The sequence below is a fragment of the Staurois parvus genome, unplaced genomic scaffold (assembly GCF_062004578.1).
Source record: "Staurois parvus isolate SC_StPar_1 unplaced genomic scaffold, SC_StPar_1.0 ptg001452l, whole genome shotgun sequence".
Taxonomy (NCBI): domain Eukaryota; kingdom Metazoa; phylum Chordata; class Amphibia; order Anura; family Ranidae; genus Staurois; species Staurois parvus.
The window spans coordinates 270,439-292,290 of record NW_028319248.1 but is presented as its reverse complement, the minus strand read 5'-3'; the positions used below and the strand labels follow the sequence as shown (position 1 = coordinate 292,290).

General features: G+C 44.3%; 1 protein-coding gene across 4 annotated transcripts in view; it reads right to left on the bottom strand.

The window, feature by feature from the left end:
• GTF2H1 (general transcription factor IIH subunit 1) overlaps positions 1–16,994 on the bottom strand; it is a 56,059-nt gene extending 39,065 nt beyond the window's left edge. For 3 of the 4 annotated variants that reach the window (XR_016308354.1, XR_016308355.1, XM_089662286.1), the window contains exons 1-4: positions 16,873–16,994; positions 13,537–13,710; positions 8,181–8,373; positions 4,521–4,683 (exon numbers count right to left, since the gene is read on the bottom strand). Coding sequence is in view for 2 of the 4 variants with exons in the window: in XM_089662286.1 (XP_089518412.1) it covers positions 4,521–4,683; positions 8,181–8,373; positions 13,537–13,690 (510 nt within the window). In the remaining 2 variants the exon portion in view is untranslated. Of the gene's footprint in view, positions 1–4,520; positions 4,684–8,180; positions 8,374–13,536; positions 13,711–16,832; positions 16,852–16,872 lie in introns of those variants that run through there. The other variant, XM_089662287.1, reaches the window with a different exon arrangement.
• Between the last annotated feature and the right edge of the window lie 4,858 nt (positions 16,995–21,852).

Sequence of the window (21,852 nt, the reverse complement as noted above, 5' to 3'; positions counted from 1 at the left end):
TATTTTTTTTTGCTATGTAAATGAAATGTCCAAAAATTTTGAAAAAAAGTGTTTTTTTTATAAAATTTTGCAAATAAATAATATTTCATCATAAATCTTAGCCAAAATTTATTCCGTTATCTTTTTAGTAAAAAAAAAAATCCAAATTAGTTTATAACCAAAAATTATAATTTTTAAACATTTTTTTTTACATTTTTTTTTTTTTTTACATTATTTTTTCTTTTTACATACTGTCACCCTAGCAGTACAGTGTCCATGGTGACACTGTACTACTTGTGGGGGGTGATGGAAGATTTTTTTTTTTTTTTACACTGATTGCTTTTACACCCATATAGGATGTAAAAGCAATCATTCTTTCTCTCTGTCTGCATTCTTGCAGTCATTGAGAAGTACTGAGTGAGCTGTGATTGGTCACAGCTTGTCACATGGTACAAGGCTGTTGTGAATAGCCCTGTACCATGTGACCTCTGTGATCATTCACAGATTTCACACGTAGTAAGCAATGATGTCACAAGTGATATCTTGCTTACTACTTTGCATGTACAGAGATCCCGTCCGACGATCGGTGTTTCACTGTGTCCGGAGGACACAGCAGGCACCGGATTGCGGTGCTGCGCGCTCCCAGGGAGCGCGCACAAGCAGGGTGCGGGGAGGCCGTTTATAAACGGCCACCCGACCCTGCAGTGCCACCGTCCGGCCGTTTATATGCAACGGCCGGTCGGGAAGTGGTTAAGGACTCGGGTGCAACCTCTTCAATGTGGTAAGGTGGTCACCAAGGGGAGCTCTGGGGGATTAAGCGCTCAGCATAGAGCAGCTGGATAAAAGTAATGGCCCGCCGGACCCCTGTGATCCGGCGGCTTGACGTCAGGGCTCGCAGGCTCCTCCAACCTGCAAGGAGCACCACCTTACCACATTAAAGAGGCTGCACCCGAGTCCCTAAAGGGGACCTCCTGTTGAATATCCCCGATGACATCCATTTCTTCCGGGTCAATTCCATTTCAATCCTGAGAGGGACCCATTGGCAGACCTCCATTTTCCTACGCATTGCGCAATTTTTTTGCGCATCCGGTGAGTGCGCACTTCATCTGTATTTTGCCTCTCACCTATACCTTGAAGAAGTGGTGTACTGAGTTATCTGAAATTACGAGGAGCTTTATGAACTTTTACTATTTTTATATTATAAATTATTTATATTTCACCTACATTTTATTTCACATTCTCTTGTTAGCGCTGCACTTTTTTTTTCACTTTATAAGTGTAGACTATTATTAACCACACATGACAAAAGTTTAGAATATGTTTAAAAAGGGTAAAAAGGCACATCAAGAATTCCTGTAGGCATCTGCAGAGCTCAGTTTGAGAAAAGGGCGTTCCAAGGCCCCAAAACGCATTGCCACGCCTCTCCCCCGTTGAAGTCATCCTGCTGAAACTTTCTGACCTCATCAAGCTTCCAGTCCTGGCTTGCTGGTGCATTCCACTCTGGTTCTAATTGGCGTGTCTACTCCCGACTGCTTCCTGCAACAAATCTGCATCACCCAGCAACGCTTCCACAACAAAATCTGCATAGGTTCCACAGCTGCTTCCAGGCACTACTCTGCAAACCCCTGGCCGCTTCCCTGGAGGACCCTGCAGGACTACCTGATGTGCCTTTTTACCTATTTTAAACATATGAACAAATTATAACTTTTATAAATAACACAAAAAACAGCGCAAAAATTAAATACATAAAAATAATCACAAATAAATAAATGTCCGTGCAAAAATATATATATAATATTTCAAACATAAGTCCTTATTTTCCCAAAAGGATTTTCAAAACAATGTTTCAAAATGTGCTTCCACCTAAATCACCACGTGAAGAATAATATTGACCGTGGTGATTTAGGTGGAAGCACATTTTGAAACATTGTTTTGAAAATCCTTTTGGGAAAATAAGGACTTATGTTTGAAATATTATATATATATTTTTGCACGGACATTTATTTATTTGTGATTATTTTTATGTATTTAATTTTTGCGCTGTTTTCTGTGTTATTTATTATTGGTGGTTTTCACTGGTGCACAGCTGCATAATTGTATACTTTCTTTGATTGGCGCTGGGATTTTTTTTAGTTTAAATTATAACTTTTGTCATGTGTTGTCTACACTACGAATGTGGCGCCCCCTATCTTTTGCAGTGTACAGGTACAGGGGATTTATCCTATACTCTGACCAGAGGAGCTGCAGCCATCCATAGTGTGAGTGAATACATGAGACTGGACCTTTGTGGACCTACTACTGGGACCACTGAAAAAGATACACATTTCCAATCCCCCCTTTCTTTCCTTTCACTTCAACCCCTTCACGCCTGAGGGTAAAACAAATCTAAATGCCTAAGCACAATTTTGCAACCTTGACATATGTTAGTAAAACCGTACATATCACCAAAACTACTTTGAACATCCAGGTGGATTATACCGCGTTTTTTTCCAGGACAAATTGGGCTTTCATTTGGTGGTAAATGGTAATGGATATCTCCTGATTTTTTTTTTCTTCAAAGGAAAACTGGCCCAAAATAGTAAAAAAAAAAAATTTTTTTTATTTAGCTGTGTGTTTCTTGTTACTACCATAACCTACCACCAAAGAACAACCCAAAATAAATTCTCCAGCTCTTGATCACAGCGATACCATATATGTGGATGTTATTTGTTTGTACCCGTAGTACAGCCCAGAAACAATAGTGCACATTTTTTGTCTTTTTTGTTTTTCTTTTTACCTAAAACACACTGACATTAACACTAACTGACACCAATTTTTTTTTTAAATCCTGACCTTTGACCCTGACCCAAACACTAACCCTGGCACTGACCTAGATCAAACCTTGAGCTAGGTATTTTTCTTTATTTTTTATTTTATTTTTTAATATTTATCTTCTTTTTTTAACAAACATTTTTTTCTCTCTCTATGCCAGGAGTTAGAGAGACACAATGTATCTCTAACCTCCATTCATAAAGAGAGAAAAAAGCAATGGGGCCGGGCTGTACAATGACTGATCACTGTGATAGCCAATTAGAGGCTATCACAGCGATCATGTGACCCGGAATTGGGAGTTAGAACGGGACCCTGGGCTCTCAGAGACACCACGGTCTCTGTGCTGGGAGCACCCCGCTCAAGACAGGTACGCAAATATGCGGCCCCACAGAAAAAAGCCCAGTTCTGTGAGGCCGCATATTTGTGTGACGTCGGCGTCAAGGGGTTAACATACACACTCGCAGCGGTTCGCATGAATGGAGTGCGATTCTGACACGGTGCGGAATTCGCACGGAAAGCGTTGCAAATTCCGCACCGCATCAATGTGAAGCAGAGCTGAAAATTTATTTCATTGTGAATTATGTCAGTTTAAAATAAACTTTTTTCACAATGATACCATATATGCATATGTTATTTGTACCCGTAGTACAGCCCAGAAAAAATAATGCGTATTTTGTTTTTTGTCTTTTTTTATCTAAAACACACTGACACCAATTTTTTTTTTTAATCCTGACCTTTTGACCTTTGACCCAACACTTACCCTGGCACTGAACTAGAGCAAACCTTAATCTAGGTATTTTTTCATTTATTTTTAACAAAACATTTTTTTCCCCCTCTGTGCCAGGAGTTAAGAGAGATACAATTTATCTCTCTCCTAAATTCATAGAGAGGAAAAAAAAAACAAGGGGGCGGGCTGTACAGTGACTGATCACTGTTATAGCCAATCAGAGGCTATCACAGCGATCATGTAACCCGGAATCGGGAGTCCCGATCGTTAGAACGGGACCTGGTGCTCCCAGTGACACAGCGGTCTTCGTGCTGGAGTGCTCCCAGCACAAAGACAGGTACGCAAATATGCGGCACACAGAAAAAAGTCCAGTTCTGTGAGGCCGCATATTTGTGTTACGTCGGCGTCAAGGGGTTGAACCAGTCTTGGCACCATAAAACAATATTTTGAATTTCGCTCCATCTATGGGCAGGCTGGTTGTACAGAAGTCGATCTATTGTTCGACTTCTGTACAATCAGCCTGTCGAGTTTTACCTGTGCGCTATAGCTTGCGGCAGGGATTATTGTATTCTGTCAGTGGGGAAGGCTTCCCGAACTCCCTGCAGGCAGAACACAACAGCACTGCGGGAGGGATTCCCCCATCAACATGGACTGGGCTGATGGAGGAATCAAGCAATTTTCTTTCTTTCCACCCATGATTGAAGGAAAGAAAATTGCATAATGCATGGCCTGCCTTAGAGAGTCATGAAGCAAACATCCGAATACTTAGATAAATTGGGTAGACGCTTCAGTCCACTCATGTGTCAAATACTAGTTCTGGGACAGTGAGCCTCCACCTCTTCACCAAGTCACTGCCTTGAAACTAGTAGGACAAGTCGGATAATATCTGCTGCCCTCAGGGTCTCACAGAGGTGGTCTCAGCTTAGTGAGAGTCTCCAAGTCTCGTGCTTCTATTCTTCAAATGTCTGCTTGATGAACCCTTCTAGTACCTGAAGACACTCACCAAGAAAGCTGCAGAAATCCCCACTTCCTGCTTGCTGTTCGACACGGTGCTATCCAGGGAGTTTAGATTAAGACGATTGGTCCAAAACTCCTCGGCGCTGATCACCTGACTGACAACGAGGTCTTTGTAGAGTTGGAACAAGACTGGGTCCTCCTTCAGCATCCTTAAGGGGAAAAAAAAAAAAAAAAAAAAAATCTGACTTCAGAATTTAAACAGTGTATGAGCGAGCAATGGGATTGGAAAAACGATCGTATCCGTGATGACTAGGAATACAGGGTTGTGCCCCAACATTTTACAAATACATTATAATCAACCTGAGCAGCAAGTGAGCAGACAAGCAAACAAAGCGCACATATAGAAGCCTGGGAGAGAACACTCATGGCGGTGATGTGGATCCTTACATTTGGGCCACACACACATTAGCAAACATCACTAATATTGGTAACCTCCCTAGCGGTCTGATTATGTCCATATTTCTGTGCTCAAAGCGGTACATTTTTTTGCATGGAAATATGTCGTTTTTTTATTGTAGGCTGTAATTTTTAGGAATAACTCACTGAAATCTGTCCGAACAAGAGTCTAGTAAACATCCCGGGTATGTTAAAATTTGAAACGCGAAATCATAAATTATAATTTAATAATCATAAAAAATAAATAATAAAATAATAAATTTTAATAATATAATCAAACCAAAAACACTGAAATGTGAAATATAGCGCCAAGTTCGCACATCGCTGAGCAAAGTCGCAGAATCGTTTTCAGTGTCTGATGAGGAATTTCCCCCACGAATCATTATCACTCAATTCTGCAAGTGGTTCTGATTTACTATCGCTGTTCTCTAGCCGGTCTAAAACCGCTTTTGACATAAAGGGACGCTTTTTGGACGCCATGGACGTTTCTCAGTTTCCAGGCAGAAAGAACAGTAAAAATGCAGGCAGGGCGCCGGACAAAGCACTCGGGACACAATGTATGTGAAATGGTTTGATACAGGAATGTTATACTATGTGATTTTAGTGTATTTAGTGGATGTCACTTTTTGTCATTTTCAAATTTCCCGCCAGTTCCGTCCCCCGTACGTCCCGACGCTCGCAGGGAACGGAACCCGTAAGACAGATGCCGGCATCCACCGGAGGACATTGCTGGGGACACTGCAGGGGGGACATCGCGGGAGCGAAGGACATGGTAAGTGCAGAAGAGATCCCGGAGCAACGCTGCAGAGTATTCCCGAGTGTAGATCGGTGGGGTTACCGCTTGTGGTGCTGAAACTTTACTCCGAGTTACACTCGGGAATACCGCCAGGGGGGTTAAACAGATACATAACTGCACAAGTGGGAGATTTACTAAAGCTGGAGAATGCAAAATCTGTTGCAGCTGTGCATGGTAGCCAATCAGCTTCCAGGTTGAAGAGCTCAGTCACACCTGCTGCGACTTGCCTAGCCACGCGAGTTTCAAATCGCACGGCAAGTCGCACCCTGTTGTCCGCAATTAAAGCGGTCATATCCGTGTGATTCCGACTTGGTCGGAGCCGCACCGATTTCTAAAGCAGTGCATGCGCTACTTCAGGTGCGACTTGCATAGACATCCCTGCCAGAGCACTGTAAGGCTAGGTTCACACCTATGCAGTCTGCGTTTGATTTGTTCCTGCAGTGCGTTTTGCGTTTTTTTCCCCAACTTGTTGGTGGGCAGATTAAAATGCAAAACGCATCAAAAACGTACTACATGGTTTTCTGCAGCATTTCCATTGATGTCTATAGAAGCAAAAACGCAACGTTTTGCGTTAAAAAAAAAAAAGCCCCTGACCCTTTCCAAAAATGCACCGGGAGAAAACGCGAACCTGTCCCATAGGAAATCATGTTAAATGGACTGCTGTGCGTTTCTGCAAAACGCATAGGTGAGAATCTACACTTAGCTGATGAGGTGTGGAATTCGCACTGGTTTCAGTGCGATTTCCGCACCGCATCATAATCGCACCCCGTTCATACGAACCACTGTGGGTGCGTATGTTAAGTTAACGACACCTCTGAAAGCGGGCCGCAAAACGCGGTGCGATGTGCAGAATCGGACCACATGGGTGTCAACACCCCTGTGTCTGCAATTAATATGGTCATATCGGTGCAATTCTGACTTGGTCAGAGCAGCACCGACTTCATACGGATTAACCCCTTGGCTGCCTCTTTACCTCTGCACCTCCAAAAGAATAAAGTGCCAAACAGTGCAAAATAAGTGAATGAATCAATGTCCGCAATATTACTAGATAACAATCAGCAAATATCAGCACCCCTGAGGACGTGCAGTCGCACGAAACGCGTCAGGTAGAGCCTACACTGCTGCCGAGGAACGGAGCAGTGGCCATTTTGGTATTTTATATCATACTCCACGTGGAATTTTAAGCTGTTTGTGATACATTTACAGAACCATAAATACTACACTATATTATTGTTCTGGCTCCTGTGGTTGAGCTATCTTTCCCAGGACATCGGATACTTTCCCCACTTTCATACGGATGAAGCAGTAGGATTAACCCCTTGGCTGCCTCTTTACCTCCAGATGTGACAGGTTTAACCAGATGCCTATTTATGTTTACACTCTGGTGAGTGTACATCCGTCCAAGGTGGTGGATTCCCTTCGTGGATGTTTGCACTTGGATACACTGCAATTGATTTGAAAACTATTATCGATTGATATTTGCTGATTGTTATCTAGCAATGTAGGCTCCACCCAATGCGTTTCATGCGACAGCGTGTCTTCAGGGGTGCTGATATTTGCTGATTGTTATCTAGCAATGTAGGCTCCAACCGACGCGTTTTGTGCGACAGCATGTCTTCAGGGGTGCTGATATTTGCAGATTGTTATCTAGCAATGTAGGCTCCACCCGACGCGTTTTGTGCGACAGCATGTCTTCAGGGGTGCTGATATTTGCTGATTGTTATCTAGCAATGTAGGCTCCACCCGACGCGTTTCGTGCGACAGCATGTCTTCAGGGGTGTTGATATTTGCTGATTGTTATCTAGCAATGTAGGCTCCACCCGACGCGTTTCGTGCGACAGCATGTCTTCAGGGGTGCAGATATTTGCTGATTGTTATCTAGCAATGTAGGCCCCGACACGTTTTGTGCGACAGCATGTCTTCAGGGGTGCTGATATTTGCTGTTATCTAGCAATGTAGGCTCCGACGCGTTTTGTGCGACAGCATGTCTTCAGGGGTGCTGATATTTGCTGATTGTTATCTAGCAATGTAGGCTCCACCCGACGCGTTTCGTTCGACAACACATCTTCAGGAGTGCTGATATTTGCCGATTGTTATTTAGTAATAATGCGGACATTGATTAATTCAGTTATTTTGCACTGTTTGGCACTTCTTTTAAAAAGTCCTACTAAGAGCATAATTTATATTACCGCATCAATATTTATATACAGATTGTGCGTTTATAGCGCTGCACTTTATTTATACACATTAGCAAGACGGGTGACCACAATCCCTGCCATGCAGACATGAACGTGAAAATCAGATCAAATATTACTTTCAGGTAAAATTTACAATAAGTCACTGAAAGAAAACTAAAGTTCATCTTTACAAAGGCTGAAGAGGAAGACTGAGGCATTCAACAGAACCATTCTCTCTTTTCTCCAAGGTTCATCCCATCTACAGCTCCCCCCATACCTGTTCTTCTCCTCCAGCTCCTTGTTGGCCTTCCTTTTGAATTTGGGGAGCAGCTGCTGCAGAAGCTCTTTCACGGCGTCTCTTTCTTTTATTGCTGTGCTGTCATTGGAGAAATGAAGGTTGGTTGTCTCCCCCGCGTGGAGGACAAGTTGCAGCTGGACTTTCGCTTTGCCATCGGGGCTGATCTTTTGACCTGGAGCAAACAAACACAACCAAAGATTGGTAAGTCAAAGTGCTCAAAACAACTCTTCTCCCAAGTGGATGAACCGCATTCTCAGTGATGTCACCAGCGGGGGGACGGGGGGGGGGGGACTGACAACTCACGGGGCCCCTGGGCAATAGGGGATCATGGGGCCCCTGTGTCCTTGCCCAAACTCAAAAAAGCCTATGAAAAAGGTACCAGGGGCATCTCATGGGGCCCCCTACTGACCCCGGGTCCTCGGGCAGTGCCCAAGTTTCCAAATGGTCAGTCCGCCCATGGTCACCAGTCTCTAGCGCAGTGTTTCTCAAACTTTTTCCAGTCGGGGCGCCCTTGAAAAGTATCAGTCACAAGGCACCCTTTTCCAAGGCTTGGTTCACGTTACTGTGTGTCACGGGACGCAGGCACAATCGCGCTCATTCCTGACGCGCAGAAAAAAAATGGATGGAACATGTTCCCAAAGGTGAACTTAACCACTTCCCGCCGGCGCCTCCCGGCCCTTTAAGAGTTCCAGAAGCCGGGATGCGGGATGGGCGGGGTTTAGGGATCATGTGACCGCCGTGACGTGTCGTCACGGCGGTCACATGATCGGGAAAGGTCCCAATCGAAAGAGCAGACTGGGACCTTTCCGTGAGTACCAGTCATGTGTGCTGAGAGCAGGCAGGGCGCGCGCTCTCAGCACGTGTTTTTTGTTAATTGCACGCAAATGTGCTGCCGCTCGCCATCTAGGCTCAGACGCCGGGAGGACGCACATTTGTGTGCGGCCGGCGTAAAGGGGTTAAAGAAATATAGAAAGATGGCTCTGACTAACTTCAGGAAAACGCAAGAAAAGCGAAGAATCTTCTTGATCCCAGATCCTTCCATAAAGAGTACCTGTCACATGCCTTTTGCTGCCACAAGGGTTGTTAGCATTCCTTGGGACAGCAATAAAAGCCACAAAAAAAATTTTTTTTGAAAGCAACAGCGTAAAAATAAAATAAATTAAAAAAATAAATAAATTGCCCCCATCCCCCTCTGCTCACGCTAAGAGGCGCACGCAAACAGCGATCGTCAGATCATTGGCAGCAATTCTAGCACTAGGCCTCCTGTATACATCTAAAGTGGTAACCTGTACAGCTTTTTAAAGCGTTGCCTATGGATAGCAAAATTCACGCCGTTCGTCGCTGTTGCATGTGAATGAGCAATTTTAAAGCGTGACACGGTATCTATTTATCCGGCATAACATCATCTTTTATATTTTACAGAACAATTGGGTTGTGTATTGGCGGTTTTCTCATTAAAATTCAAAAAAAGTTTATTTTATACTGACATAATTCACAATGAAATTAACTTTCAGCTCTGCTTCACAATGATGCGGTGCGGAATTCACAGCGTTTTCAGTGCGAATTCCGCACCGCATCAGAATCGCACCCCGTTCATGCGAACCGCTGGGGGTGTGTATGTTAACCCCTTGACGCCGACATCACACAAATATGCGGCCTCACAGAACTGGGCTTTTTTCCGTGGGGCCGCATATTTGCGTACCTGTCTTTACGCTTGGAGCACGCCGCTCGGCGCGCTCCCAGCACAGAGACCGCGGTGTCACTGAGAGCCCCGAGTCCTGTTCTAACGGTCTGGGTCACATGATCACTGTGATAGCCTCCGATTGGCTATCACAGCGATCAGTCACTGTACAGCCAGGCCCCCTTGCTTTTTTTCTCTCTCTATGAATGGAGGAGAGAGATACATTGTATCATCATATACATCATATTATACATTGTATCATCATATACATCATATTATACATTGTATCATCATATACATCATATTATACATTGTATCATCATATACATCATATTATACATTGTATCATCATATACATCATATTATACATTATATCATCATATACATCATATTATACATTGTATCATCATATACATCATATTATACATTGTATCATCATATACATCATATTATACATTGTATCATCATATACATCATATTATACATTGTATCATCATATACATCATATTATACATTATATCATCATATACATCATATTATACATTGTATCATCATATACATCATATTATACATTGTATCATCATATACATCATATTATACATTGTATCTCTCCAACTCCTGGCATAGAGACAGAAAAAAATGGTTGTAAAAAAAAAAAAAAAAAAAAAAGATGATTAAAAAATAAAAGAAAAAAAAAGAAAAATACCTAGATCAAGGTTTGATCTAGTTCAGTGCCAGGGTTAGTGTTTGGGTCAGGGTCAAAGGTCAAGGTCAAGGTCAGGATAAAAAAAAAAAAACAAATTGGTGTCAGTGTGTTTTAGGATAAAAAAAAAAAAAAAAAAAAAAAAAAAGACAAAAACAAAAAGCGCGCTATTGTTTCTGGGCTGTACTACGGGTACAAACAACAAATGACATACACATAGATGGTATCGCTGCGATCGTCAAAAGCTGGAGAATTTATTTTGGGTTGTTCTTTGGTGGTAGGTTATGGTCGTAACAAGAAACAAAGCTAAATAAAAAAGAAAAATATTTATTTTACTATATTGGGCCAGTTTTCCTTTGATAATAAAAAAAAATATTTTTTTTTACTATTTTGGGCCAGTTTTCCTTTGACAATAAAAAAAATATTTTTTTTACTATTTTTGGCCAGTTTTCCTTTGATAATAAAAAATATATTTTTTTTTACTATTTTGGGCCAGTTTTCCTTTGATAATAAAAAAAAAATATTTTTTTTTACTATTTTGGGCAAGTTTTCCTTTGATAATAAAAAAAAATATTTTTTTTTACTATTTTGGGCCAGTTTTCCTTTGATAATAAAAAAAATATATATTTTTTTACTATTTTGGGCCAGTTTTCCTTTGATAATAAAAAAAAATATTTTTTTTTACTATTTTGGGCCAGTTTTCCTTTGATAATAAAAAAAAATATTTTTTTTTACTATTTTGGGCCAGTTTTCCTTTGATAATAAAAAAATATATATTTTTTTTTACTATTTTGGGCCAGTTTTCCTTTGATAATAAAAAAAATATATTTTTTTTTACTATTTTGGGCCAGTTTTCCTTTGATAATAAAAAAAAAATATTTTTTTTTACTATTTTGGGCCAGTTTTCCTTTGATAATAAAAAAAAATATATTTTTTTACTATTTTGGGCCAGTTTTCCTTTGATAATAAAAAAAAATATTTTTTTTTACTATTTTGGGCCAGTTTTCCTTTGACAATAAAAAAAAATATTTTTTTTTACTATTTTGGGCCAGTTTTCCTTTGATAATAAAAAAAAAATATTTTTTTTTACTATTTTGGGCCAGTTTTCCTTTGATAATAAAAAAAAAAAATTTTTTTTTACTATTTTGGGCCAGTTTTCCTTTGATAATAACAATAACATTTTTTTTACTATTTTGGGCCAGTTTTCCTTTGATAATAAAAAAAATATTTTTTTTACTATTTTGGGCCAGTTTTCCTTTGATAATAAAAAAAAATATTTTTTTTTACTATTTTGGGCCAGTTTTCCTTTGATAATAAAAATAATATTTTTTTTACTATTTTGGGCCAGTTTTCCTTTGATAATAAAAAAAAATATTTTTTTTACTATTTTGGGCCAGTTTTCCTTTGATAATAAAAAAAAAATATTTTTTTTTACTATTTTGGGCCAGTTTTCCTTTGATAACAATAATATTTTTTTTACTATTTTGGGCCAGTTTTCCTTTGATAATAAAAAAAAATATTTTTTTTACTATTTTGGGCCAGTTTTCCTTTGATAATAAAAAAAAATTTTTTTTTTACTATTTTGGGCCAGTTTTCCTTTGATAATAAAAAAAATATATTTTTTTTTACTATTTTGGGCCAGTTTTCCTTTGATAATAAAAAAAAATATTTTTTTTTACTATTTTGGGCCAGTTTTCCTTTGATAATAAAAAAAATATATTTTTTTTTACTATTTTGGGCCAGTTTTCCTTTGATAATAAAAAAAAAATATTTTTTTTTACTATTTTGGGCCAGTTTGCCTTTGATAATAAAAAAAATATATTTTTTTTTACTATTTTGGGCCAGTTTTCCTTTGATAATAAAAAAAATATATTTTTTTTTACTATTTTGGGCCAGTTTTCCTTTGATAATAAAAAAATATAATTTTTTTTACTATTTTGGGCCAGTTTTCCTTTGATAATAAAAAAAAATATATTTTTTTTTACTATTTTGGGCCAGTTTTCCTTTGATAATAAAAAAAATATATTTTTTGTTACTATTTTGGGCCAGTTTTCCTTTGATAATAAAAAAAAATATTTTTTTTTACTATTTTGGGCCAGTTTTCCTTTGATAATAAAAAAAAATATTTTTTTTTACTATTTTGGGCCAGTTTTCCTTTGATAATAAAAAATATATTTTTTTTTACTATTTTGGGCCAGTTTTCCTTTGACAATAAAAAAAAAATATTTTTTTTACTATTTTGTGCCAGTTTTCCTTTGATAATAAAAAAAAATATTTATTTTACTATTTTGGGCCAGTTTTCCTTTGATAATAACAATAATATTTATTTTACTATTTTGGGCCAGTTTTCCTTTGATAATAACAATAATATTTTTTTTACTATTTTGGGCCAGTTTTCCTTTGATAATAAAAAAAAAAAAAAAAATCAGGAGCTATCCATTACCATTTACCACCAAAAAAAGCCCAATTTGTCCTGAAAAAATCACGGTATAATCCACCTGGATATACAAAGTAGTTGTGATGATACGGACGGTTTTACGATCACATGTCAACGTTGCAAAATTGTGCTTAGGCATTTAGATTTGTTTTACCCTCAGGCGTGAAGGGGTTAAGTTAACAACACCCCCAAAAGTAGTCCAAAAAACGCGGTGTGATGTACAGGATTGGATCGCATAGGTGTGAATACTCATGGGATCCGATACTAGTGCGGACCAAAAAAAGGGTCCTGCGCCTTTTTTGGTGCGGTGCGATTAAAGCCATACAAAATGCACGGCTCCGATCGCACCGCACACACATCGCATGTGATTTGCACAGGAATGCAGTGCGGTTCATGTGCGAATCACATGCGATATACCGCACCGCATGTATGTGAACCCGGGCTTACGCTCACTTGGAGGGTGTCATACCTGAAACCACGTTAGGGTTCCCCCTTATTACCAGACGTTACTTACACTTGATGTCTGCATACAGGTGGCTCACTGTGAATCGGTCCTTGCCTTCGGGGGCCCAGGCAATCCTTTCCGCCATCAGGTAAAGGGCCCCATCTTGTTTCTTCTGGCGCACCTTCTTCACGATCAGTAACACTTCTTCGGATGATGTGGCCATGGCGGTGGTGCGGACGGGTGCTGGGGAATGTGGACACAACGCGTCATGTGACAACTCGAGAACATATGGAAAGCCAATACAGAACAGAAGGGATGTACTGGCAGCAGTAATGTGACAGATAATCTGATGAGTCCCAACACAGCGAGGTGCGAGGATCAGGACGGTGGCAGTCCGAACGCACATTCGCATGAACAGAAAGCTGCATCCGGATCTGCAATGTATCCAGAAAGTTTACCAAGCATGCCTTGATGGCGGGAATAGACAACAGCTTACAGCTGGAGTTTAACCTGCCTATATTACCGCCCCCCTTCCCACACCTCCCCTTCCCACTAATAAAACTTATATTAGATCAGAGGTGCTCAACACGTGGCCCTGGGAGCCCTCTGGTGCGGCCCTGGGAGCCCTCTGGTGCGGCCCTGGGAGCCCTCTGGTGCGGCCCTGGGAGCCCTCTGGTGCGGCCCTGGGAGCCCTCTGGTGCGGCCCTGGGAGCCCTCTGGTGCGGCCCTGGGAGCCCTCTGGTGCGGCCCTGGGAGCCCTCTGGTGCGGCCCTGGGAGCCCTCTGGTGCGGGCCTGGGAGCCCTCTGGTGCGGGCCTGGGAGCCCTCTGGTGCGGGCCTGGGAGCCCTCTGATGTGGCCCTGGGAACCCTCTGATGTGGCCCTCAAACTGAATACAGGAGTTTGGGGCGTGTTTAGATCTCAAGACGCTTTAGTGCGTCTGGAGGAAAAGAGATTTAACCTCTCGCCCTCCAGAGGATTCACCCCCCTTCCTGGCCAGGCCATTATTTGTATTACTTTAACTGACAATTGCGCAGTCGTGCAACGCCGCACCCAAATTAAATTTATGCCCTTTTCCCCCCACAAATAGCGCTTTCTTTAGGCGGCATTTGATCACCTGTGCGGTTTTTATTTTGAGACCGACAATTTTGAGAAACAATAGTTTTGACTTTTTGCTATTAAACACGTCCAATAAAAAAATTTGAAAAAAAAAAAATCAAATTTCGTCATAAATTTTGGGCAAAATGTATTCTGCTCCGTGTCTTCGCTAAAAACAAAATCCTGATACGTGTAAATTAATTAGTTTACATGAAAGTTATAGCGTTTACAAATGGCGGTATAGATACACTGGGATTTTTTTTTTTCTTTACTAGTAATGGCGGCGATCAGCGACTTATAGCGGGACTGCGGCGGGCATTCTGACACTGGGGGGGAAATGACTTGGTGTCACTGACATCCCCTAGTGACACCAATACAGTGATCAGTGCTTAAAAAAAGCACTGACACTGTACTAATGGCACTGGGCAAGAAGGCGTTAACGTGGGGCAATCAAAGGGTTAACTGTGTGCTGTGCTTTACACTGTAAGCACACTGCTTTGTATGGCACTGCTATGCAGTGTGCAGGAGCTGACAGGTGAGAGATCTGTTTTGTTTATACACAGGTCTCTCCCCTGTCAGAGATACTCAGCGATCACCAGGTGCCAATGAGTAATCACCAGCCGAGGCCGCGAATGGCAGTGCGGGTAGGGTGCACGCCTCCTACCCAGAACTGCAAAATCATATATATGTGTGTGTGGGATTTTGCAGTTCAGGGTAGGGGGCGTGCACCCCACCCACGCCAGTCATATATATATATATACACACACACACACGAGTTTGTGCACCCATGCCGCCCGGTAGCAGTATTTCTGCCACAGGGCGTTGTGGAAGCGGTTAATCTCCAAACACGGAAAGGTTTCTTTACAGTAAGAGCTGTGAAAATGTGGAATAGACTCCCTCAAGAGTTGGTTGTGGCCAGCTCAGTGGATTGCTGTAGGAAAGTCCTGGATTCTTTCTCGGATACACAGAATATAACATTTATAGGTAAAGTTGATCCAGGGAATATCCGATTGCCTCTCGGGGGATCAGGAAGGAATCTTTTCCCCAGCAGGAGCAAATTGGATCATGCTTTGCCGGGGGTTTTCCTTCCTCTGGATCATCTGTGGGTGTAGGATTATAACTTTTTTTTTTTTTCTGTGGTTGAACTGGATGGACTTTTGTCTTTTTTCAGCCAGACTAACTATGTATCTCACTATCTACCACACCCGCAGAGGGAGGTTAGGGGAGGGGGGGATCAAAGGGTGAAAGGAGGGGGGGATCAAAGGGGGATATGACAGGGAGGGAGGAAGGAGGTGATGCCTGCAGAACATCTCTCCCGTCAACCCCTCCTCCATCCCTGCAGAACATCTCTCCCGTCACCCCCTCCACCATCCCTACAGAACATCTCTCCCGTCACCCACTCCTCCATCCCTGCAGAACAAATCTCCCGTCACCCACTCCTCCATCCCTGCAGAACATATCTCCCGTCACCCCCTCCACCATCCCTGCAGAACATCTCTCCCGTCACCCCCTTCTCCATCCCTGCAGAACATCTCTCCCATCACCCCCTCTTCCATCCCTGCAGAACATCTCTCCCGTCACCCCCTCCTGCATCCCTGCAGAACATCTCTCCCGTCACCCCCTCCTGCATCCCTGCAGAACATCTCTCCCGTCACCCCCTCCTGCATCCCTGCAGAACATCTCTCCCGTAACCCCCTTCTGCATCCCTGCAGAACATCTCTCCCGTCACCCCCTTCTCCATCCCTGCAGAACATCTCTCCTGTCACCCCCTCCACCATCCCTGCAGAACATCTCTCCCGTCACCCCCTCCTGCATCCCTGCAGAACATCTCTCCCGTAACCCCCTTCTGCATCCCTGCAGAACATCTCTCCCGTCACCCCCTTCTCCATCCCTGCAGAACATCTCTCCTGTCACCCCCTCCACCATCCCTGCAGAACATCTCTCCCGTCACCCCCTCCTCCATCCCTGCAGAACATCTCTCCTGTCACCCCCTCCACCATCCCTGCAGAACATCTCTCCCGTCACCCCCCCCCTGCATCCCTGCAGAACATCTCTCTTGCCTGTCCCCCCTCCTCAGAGAACATCTGTCACACTTCTCTGCAGATTATCTCCATTTACTATCCCTGCAGAACATCTCTTCATTCCCCCCTCCCTGCAGATCACCTCTCCTGCTCCCCTACAGACTGTCTCTCCCCAGGCGGTCGGAGCCCCTGCAGCCCGGACCGGGCAGTGGCACTGAGCGGCGGTGGGAGGTATGGGGGGTGCAGACCTCCGGTAGAGTGCCGGGCGGGGGTCGGACACACACGTACCGCTCCGGTCAGGCGCACAGCGGCTCCATGCTCCCCGGCGGCCCCTCTCGCCGCTTCCTCTTCCCTTCCTCCAGCTCTGTGTACGGAGCGCCGCACCAACCAATCCAACCTCCCCCGCACGCCGCCACCCATTGGCTGCCCGGTGGTCACATGACACCTCTGACAGCCAGCTAAGGTACCGGGCCGCTCATTGGCTGACGGAGGTCACCTGCCCGGCTTGGGGCGGAGCTGTGGGAAAGAGGGCGGTGTGGTTGCTTCGCTGTGGTCACGAGGTAGATGGAAGCCCAGCAATCCTTGAACGAGTTCTACAGTGTAGGCGTGGCTGTAGGCTTGATAACCAGGAAGTGTAAAGGTGACGCCTGTCCTCCACCAACAAAATGACCGCCCTAGTTCTCTACCTCAGGAGTATTACTGATAAGCTCCGCCATTGCTTTTAAAAACGGATATAAATGGCTGCAAGTGGCCGCTAAATGTGTAAAATGAGAGTTTTGTGAAACATTTTTCAAGAATGTAAGAAATGAAATGTAAGGTTCATTGTAAATGTGTAATCTTTCCACCCTGAGGAATTCTACGGGCCCTGAAATGTACCTGAACATCGACCGTTCCCTACTCTGTGCAAACAATAAAAAAAAAAGGTTTCAGTATTTTATAGGAAACACTATTATTATTTCAGGTACTTATATAGTGTCATCAATGTACGCAGCGCTTTACATAGATATTGTACATTCACATCAGTCCCCGCCCCTGAGGAGCATACAATCTAAGGTCCCTAACTCACATTCATACATACACATACTAGGGACAATGTAGACAGGATCCAATTCACCTACCAGCATGTCTTTGGAGTGCGGGAGGAAACTGGAATACCCGGAGGAAACCCACACAGGCACAGGGAGAACATGCAAACTCCAGGCAGGTAGTGCCGTGGTTGGGATTCGAACCAACGACCCGCGTACTGCCAGGCGGAAGTGCTAACTACTTAGCCACTGTGCTGCCACATTATGATTTTGCTCTATGTTGAATTCTTTTTCTTCACTGCTGTTTTTAGCCTCAGGTTGTAGATAGTTCCTTGACTAGTTTGTGTAAGTATGAGGCTGGACTGCTGGCTCACCCCTGCGGGAAAGAAGTTACATATATAAATACTACAGTCAGCCTGACATTATTATATCAGGTACTTATATAGTGCAGGGATGGAGGAGGGGGTGACAGGAGAGATGTTCTGCAGGGATGGAGGAGGGGGTGACAGGAGAGATGTTCTGCAGGGATGGAGGAGGGGGTGACAGGAGAGATGTTCTGCAGAGATGGAGGAGGGGGTGACAGGAGAGATGTTCTGCAGGGATGGAGAAGGGGATGACAGGAGAGATGTTCTGCAGAGATGGAGGAGGGGATGACAGGAGAGATGTTCTGCAGGGATGGAGGAGGGGGTGACAGGAGAGATGTTCTGCAGGGATGAAGAAGGGGGTGGCAGGAGAGATGTTTTGCAGGGATGGAGGAGAGGGTGACAGGAGAGATGTTCTGCAGGGATGGAGGAGGGCGAGACAGGAGAGATGTTTTGCAGGGATGGAGAAGGGGATGACAGGAGAGATGTTCTGCAGGGATGGATAAGGGGATGACAGGAGAGATGTTCTGCAGGGATGGAGGAGGGGGTAACAGGAGAGATGTTCTGCAGAGATGGAGTGACAGGAGAGATGTTCTGCAGGGATGGAGAAGGGGATGACAGGAGAGATGTTCTGCACAGATGGATAAGGGGTTGACAGGAGAGGTGTTCTGCAGGGATGGAGGAGGGGATGACAGGAGAGATGTTCTGCAGGGATGGAGGAGGGGATGACAGGAGAGATGTTCTGCAGGGATGGAGGAGGGGATGACAGGAGAGATGTTCTGCAGGGATGGAGGAGGGGATGACAGGAGAGATGTTCTGCAGGGATGGAGAAGGGGATGACAGGAGAGATGTTCTGCAGGGATGGAGGAGGGGGTAACAGGAGAGATGTTCTGCAGGGATGGAGGAGGGAGTGACAGGAGAGATGTTCTGCAGAAAGTGGTGAATGAAGACTGAGTCCTATGAAGACTGAGAATGAGCTGTGCAGTCACCTTTGCAGCAGTTGTTTTCTTTTCCGGGTCACAATCCTGCGTAATCCTTTTGTCTCTTTCGGTCAGGTGACCATGGCGACCGCGCTCATGCTTATCAGACACCATTTTCCCAGAAACTGGAGGGAGTGATGTCAGGGATATTCTGCAGGGATGGAGGATGGGATGACAGGTGAGATCCTCTGCAGAGAGGGGGGAATGAACAGATGTTCTGCAAAGGTGACATATAGGAGAGATGTTCTGCAGAGATGAGAGAGGAGTGACAGGAGAGATGCTCTGCAGGGACTCAGATTGGGGTGACAGGAGAGATGTTTTTAAAAAAAGGGTGACAGAAGAGATGTTCTGCAGGGAGAGGGGAATGAAGAGATGTTCTGCAAAGGTGGCATATGGGAGAGAAGATCTGCAGCGATGAGAGAGGAGTGACAGGAGAGATGTTCTGCAGGGACTCAGATCGGGGTGTCAGGAGACATAATCTTTAAAAAAGGTGACAAAAGAGATGTTCTGCAGAGAACAGTGACAGGGGAGATAATCTTCAGAGATGGGAGAGATGTGCTGCAGAGAGGAATGACAAGGGAGAAAATCTGCATGGGGGGGTATAATAGCAATGTTTTGCAGTGGTGGCAGATGGGAGAGATGTGCTGCAGAGGAGGAAGAGGGACAACAGCAAAAGAAATGTTCTGCAGATATGGGGGGAAGGGGTGACTGGAAAGATATTCTGTGGGGACAAATGAGGGGCGATGTAAGGGATATTCTGCAGCAAAGGAGGACGGGATGACAGGAGAGATGTTCTGCAGAGAGGGGGGAATGAACTGATGTTCTGCAAAGGTGGTATATGGATGAGATGTTATCCAGAGTTGAGAGAGGAGTGACAGGAGAGATGTTCTGCAGAGACCCAGAAGGGGGTGACAGGAGAGATGTTCTTTAAAAAAAAGTGACAGGAGAGATGTTCTGCAGAGAGCAGTGAGAGGGGAGATAATCTTCAGCGATGGGAGAGATGTGCTGCAGAGAGGAGTGATGGGAGAGAAGATCTGCCGGGGGGGGGGGGGGGGGGTACAAGAGAGATGTTCTGCAAGGGTGGCAGATGGGAGATATGAGGAAGAGGAGTCACTGCAAAATGTTCTGCAGATATGGGGAGATGGGGTGACGGGAAAGATATTCTGCAGGGACGAATGAGGGGGTGATGTCAGAGATGTTATGCAGGAATGGAGGAGAAGATGACAGAAGAGATGTTCTGCAGAGAGGGGGGATGCAGAGATGTTCTGCAAAGGTGGCATATGGGAGAGACGTTCTGCAGAGATAAGAGAGGAGTGACAGGAGAGATTTTCTGCAGGGACTCAGCTTGGGGTGACAGGAGAGATGTTCTGCAGAGAGCAGTGATGGGGAGAGATGTGGTTGTACACAGCAGGAGTCGGTCAGGAAGTCCTGGCCATCGATTCAAGGCCGGGATCTGCTAATCGGTTGCGTCCAATCACAGCCAAGAGCTCTGTGCTGACATTCAACACAGAGCTCTGTACAGAGGGAATGATCTCTCTGTTTCTCATTTCTGCAAAGCATGCTTGTTACACTCACTGTGGAACCTAAGGGGTAAGTCCTCTGCACTGTGTAAAAAGGCTGTTTAATCCTGTCTTCTCTGATCCTCCCCTTCTTCTACTGTCCCCAATCCAGAGCTCTAGGTGGCACTCTGCACATGCTCAGTTTGGTGTGTATTTCTAGAGACTTTTTTTTTTAAATCTTTGGGAGAGTGCATGTGGTCGGTACAGGGCCAATCAGCACTCTTCAGACAGAGGGTCAGGGGTCATGCAGCCTCATAGAACAGTCAGAGGAGAATGAAAACTCCTCCTACAAGATTTAACCAGTGCTTGGCTGGACACTGACAGAAGTCACAAGACTGCTATATACTGCTGATGAGAAAAGGTATTTAGCAGTTTATATTTATTGAAATAATTGCATTTCCAAGTTCTGTGTACCGTGGGAAAGCCGATATAGTGAATGCGGGGTCCGGGGAGAGCGGATATAGTGAATGCAGGGTCCGGGGAGAGCGAATATAGTGAATGCAGGGTCCGGGGAGACCAGATATAGTGAATGCAGGGTCCGGGGAGACCGGATATAGTGAATGCAGGGTCCGGGGAGAACGGATATAGTGAATGCAGGGTCCGGGGAGAGCGGATATAGTGAATGCGGGGTCTGGGGAGACTGGATATAGTGAATGCAGGGTCCGGGGAGAGCGGATATAGTGAATGCAGGGTCCGGGGAGAGCGGATATAGTGAATGCAGGGTCCGGGGAGACCGGATATAGTGAATGCAGGGTCCAGGGAGACCGGATATAGTGAATGCAGGGTCCGGGGAGACCAGATATAGTGAATGCAGGGTCCGGGGAGACCAGATATAGTGAATGCAGGGTCCGGGGAGAGCGGATATAGTGAATGCAGGGTCCGGGGAGACCAGATATAGTGAATGCAGGGTCCGGGGAGACCAGATATAGTGAATGCAGGGTCTGGGGAGAACGGATATAGTGAATGCAGGGTCCGGGGAGACCGGATATAGTGAATGCAGGGTCCGGGGAGACCAGATATAGTGAATGCGGGGTCCGGGGAGAACGGATATAGTGAATGCAGGGTCCGGGGAGAGCGGATATAGTGAATGCAGGGTCCGGGGAGACCAGATATAGTGAATGCAGGGTCCGGGGAGAACGGATATAGTGAATGCGGGGTCTGGGGAGACCAGATATAGTGAATGCCGGGTCCGGGGAGAGCGGATATAGTGAATGCAGGGTCCGGGGAGAGCGGATATAGTGAATGCAGGGTCCGGGGAGAACGGATATAGTGAATGCGGGGTCCGGGGAGAGCGGATATAGTGAATGCGGGGTCCGGAGAGAGCAGATATAGTGAATGCTGG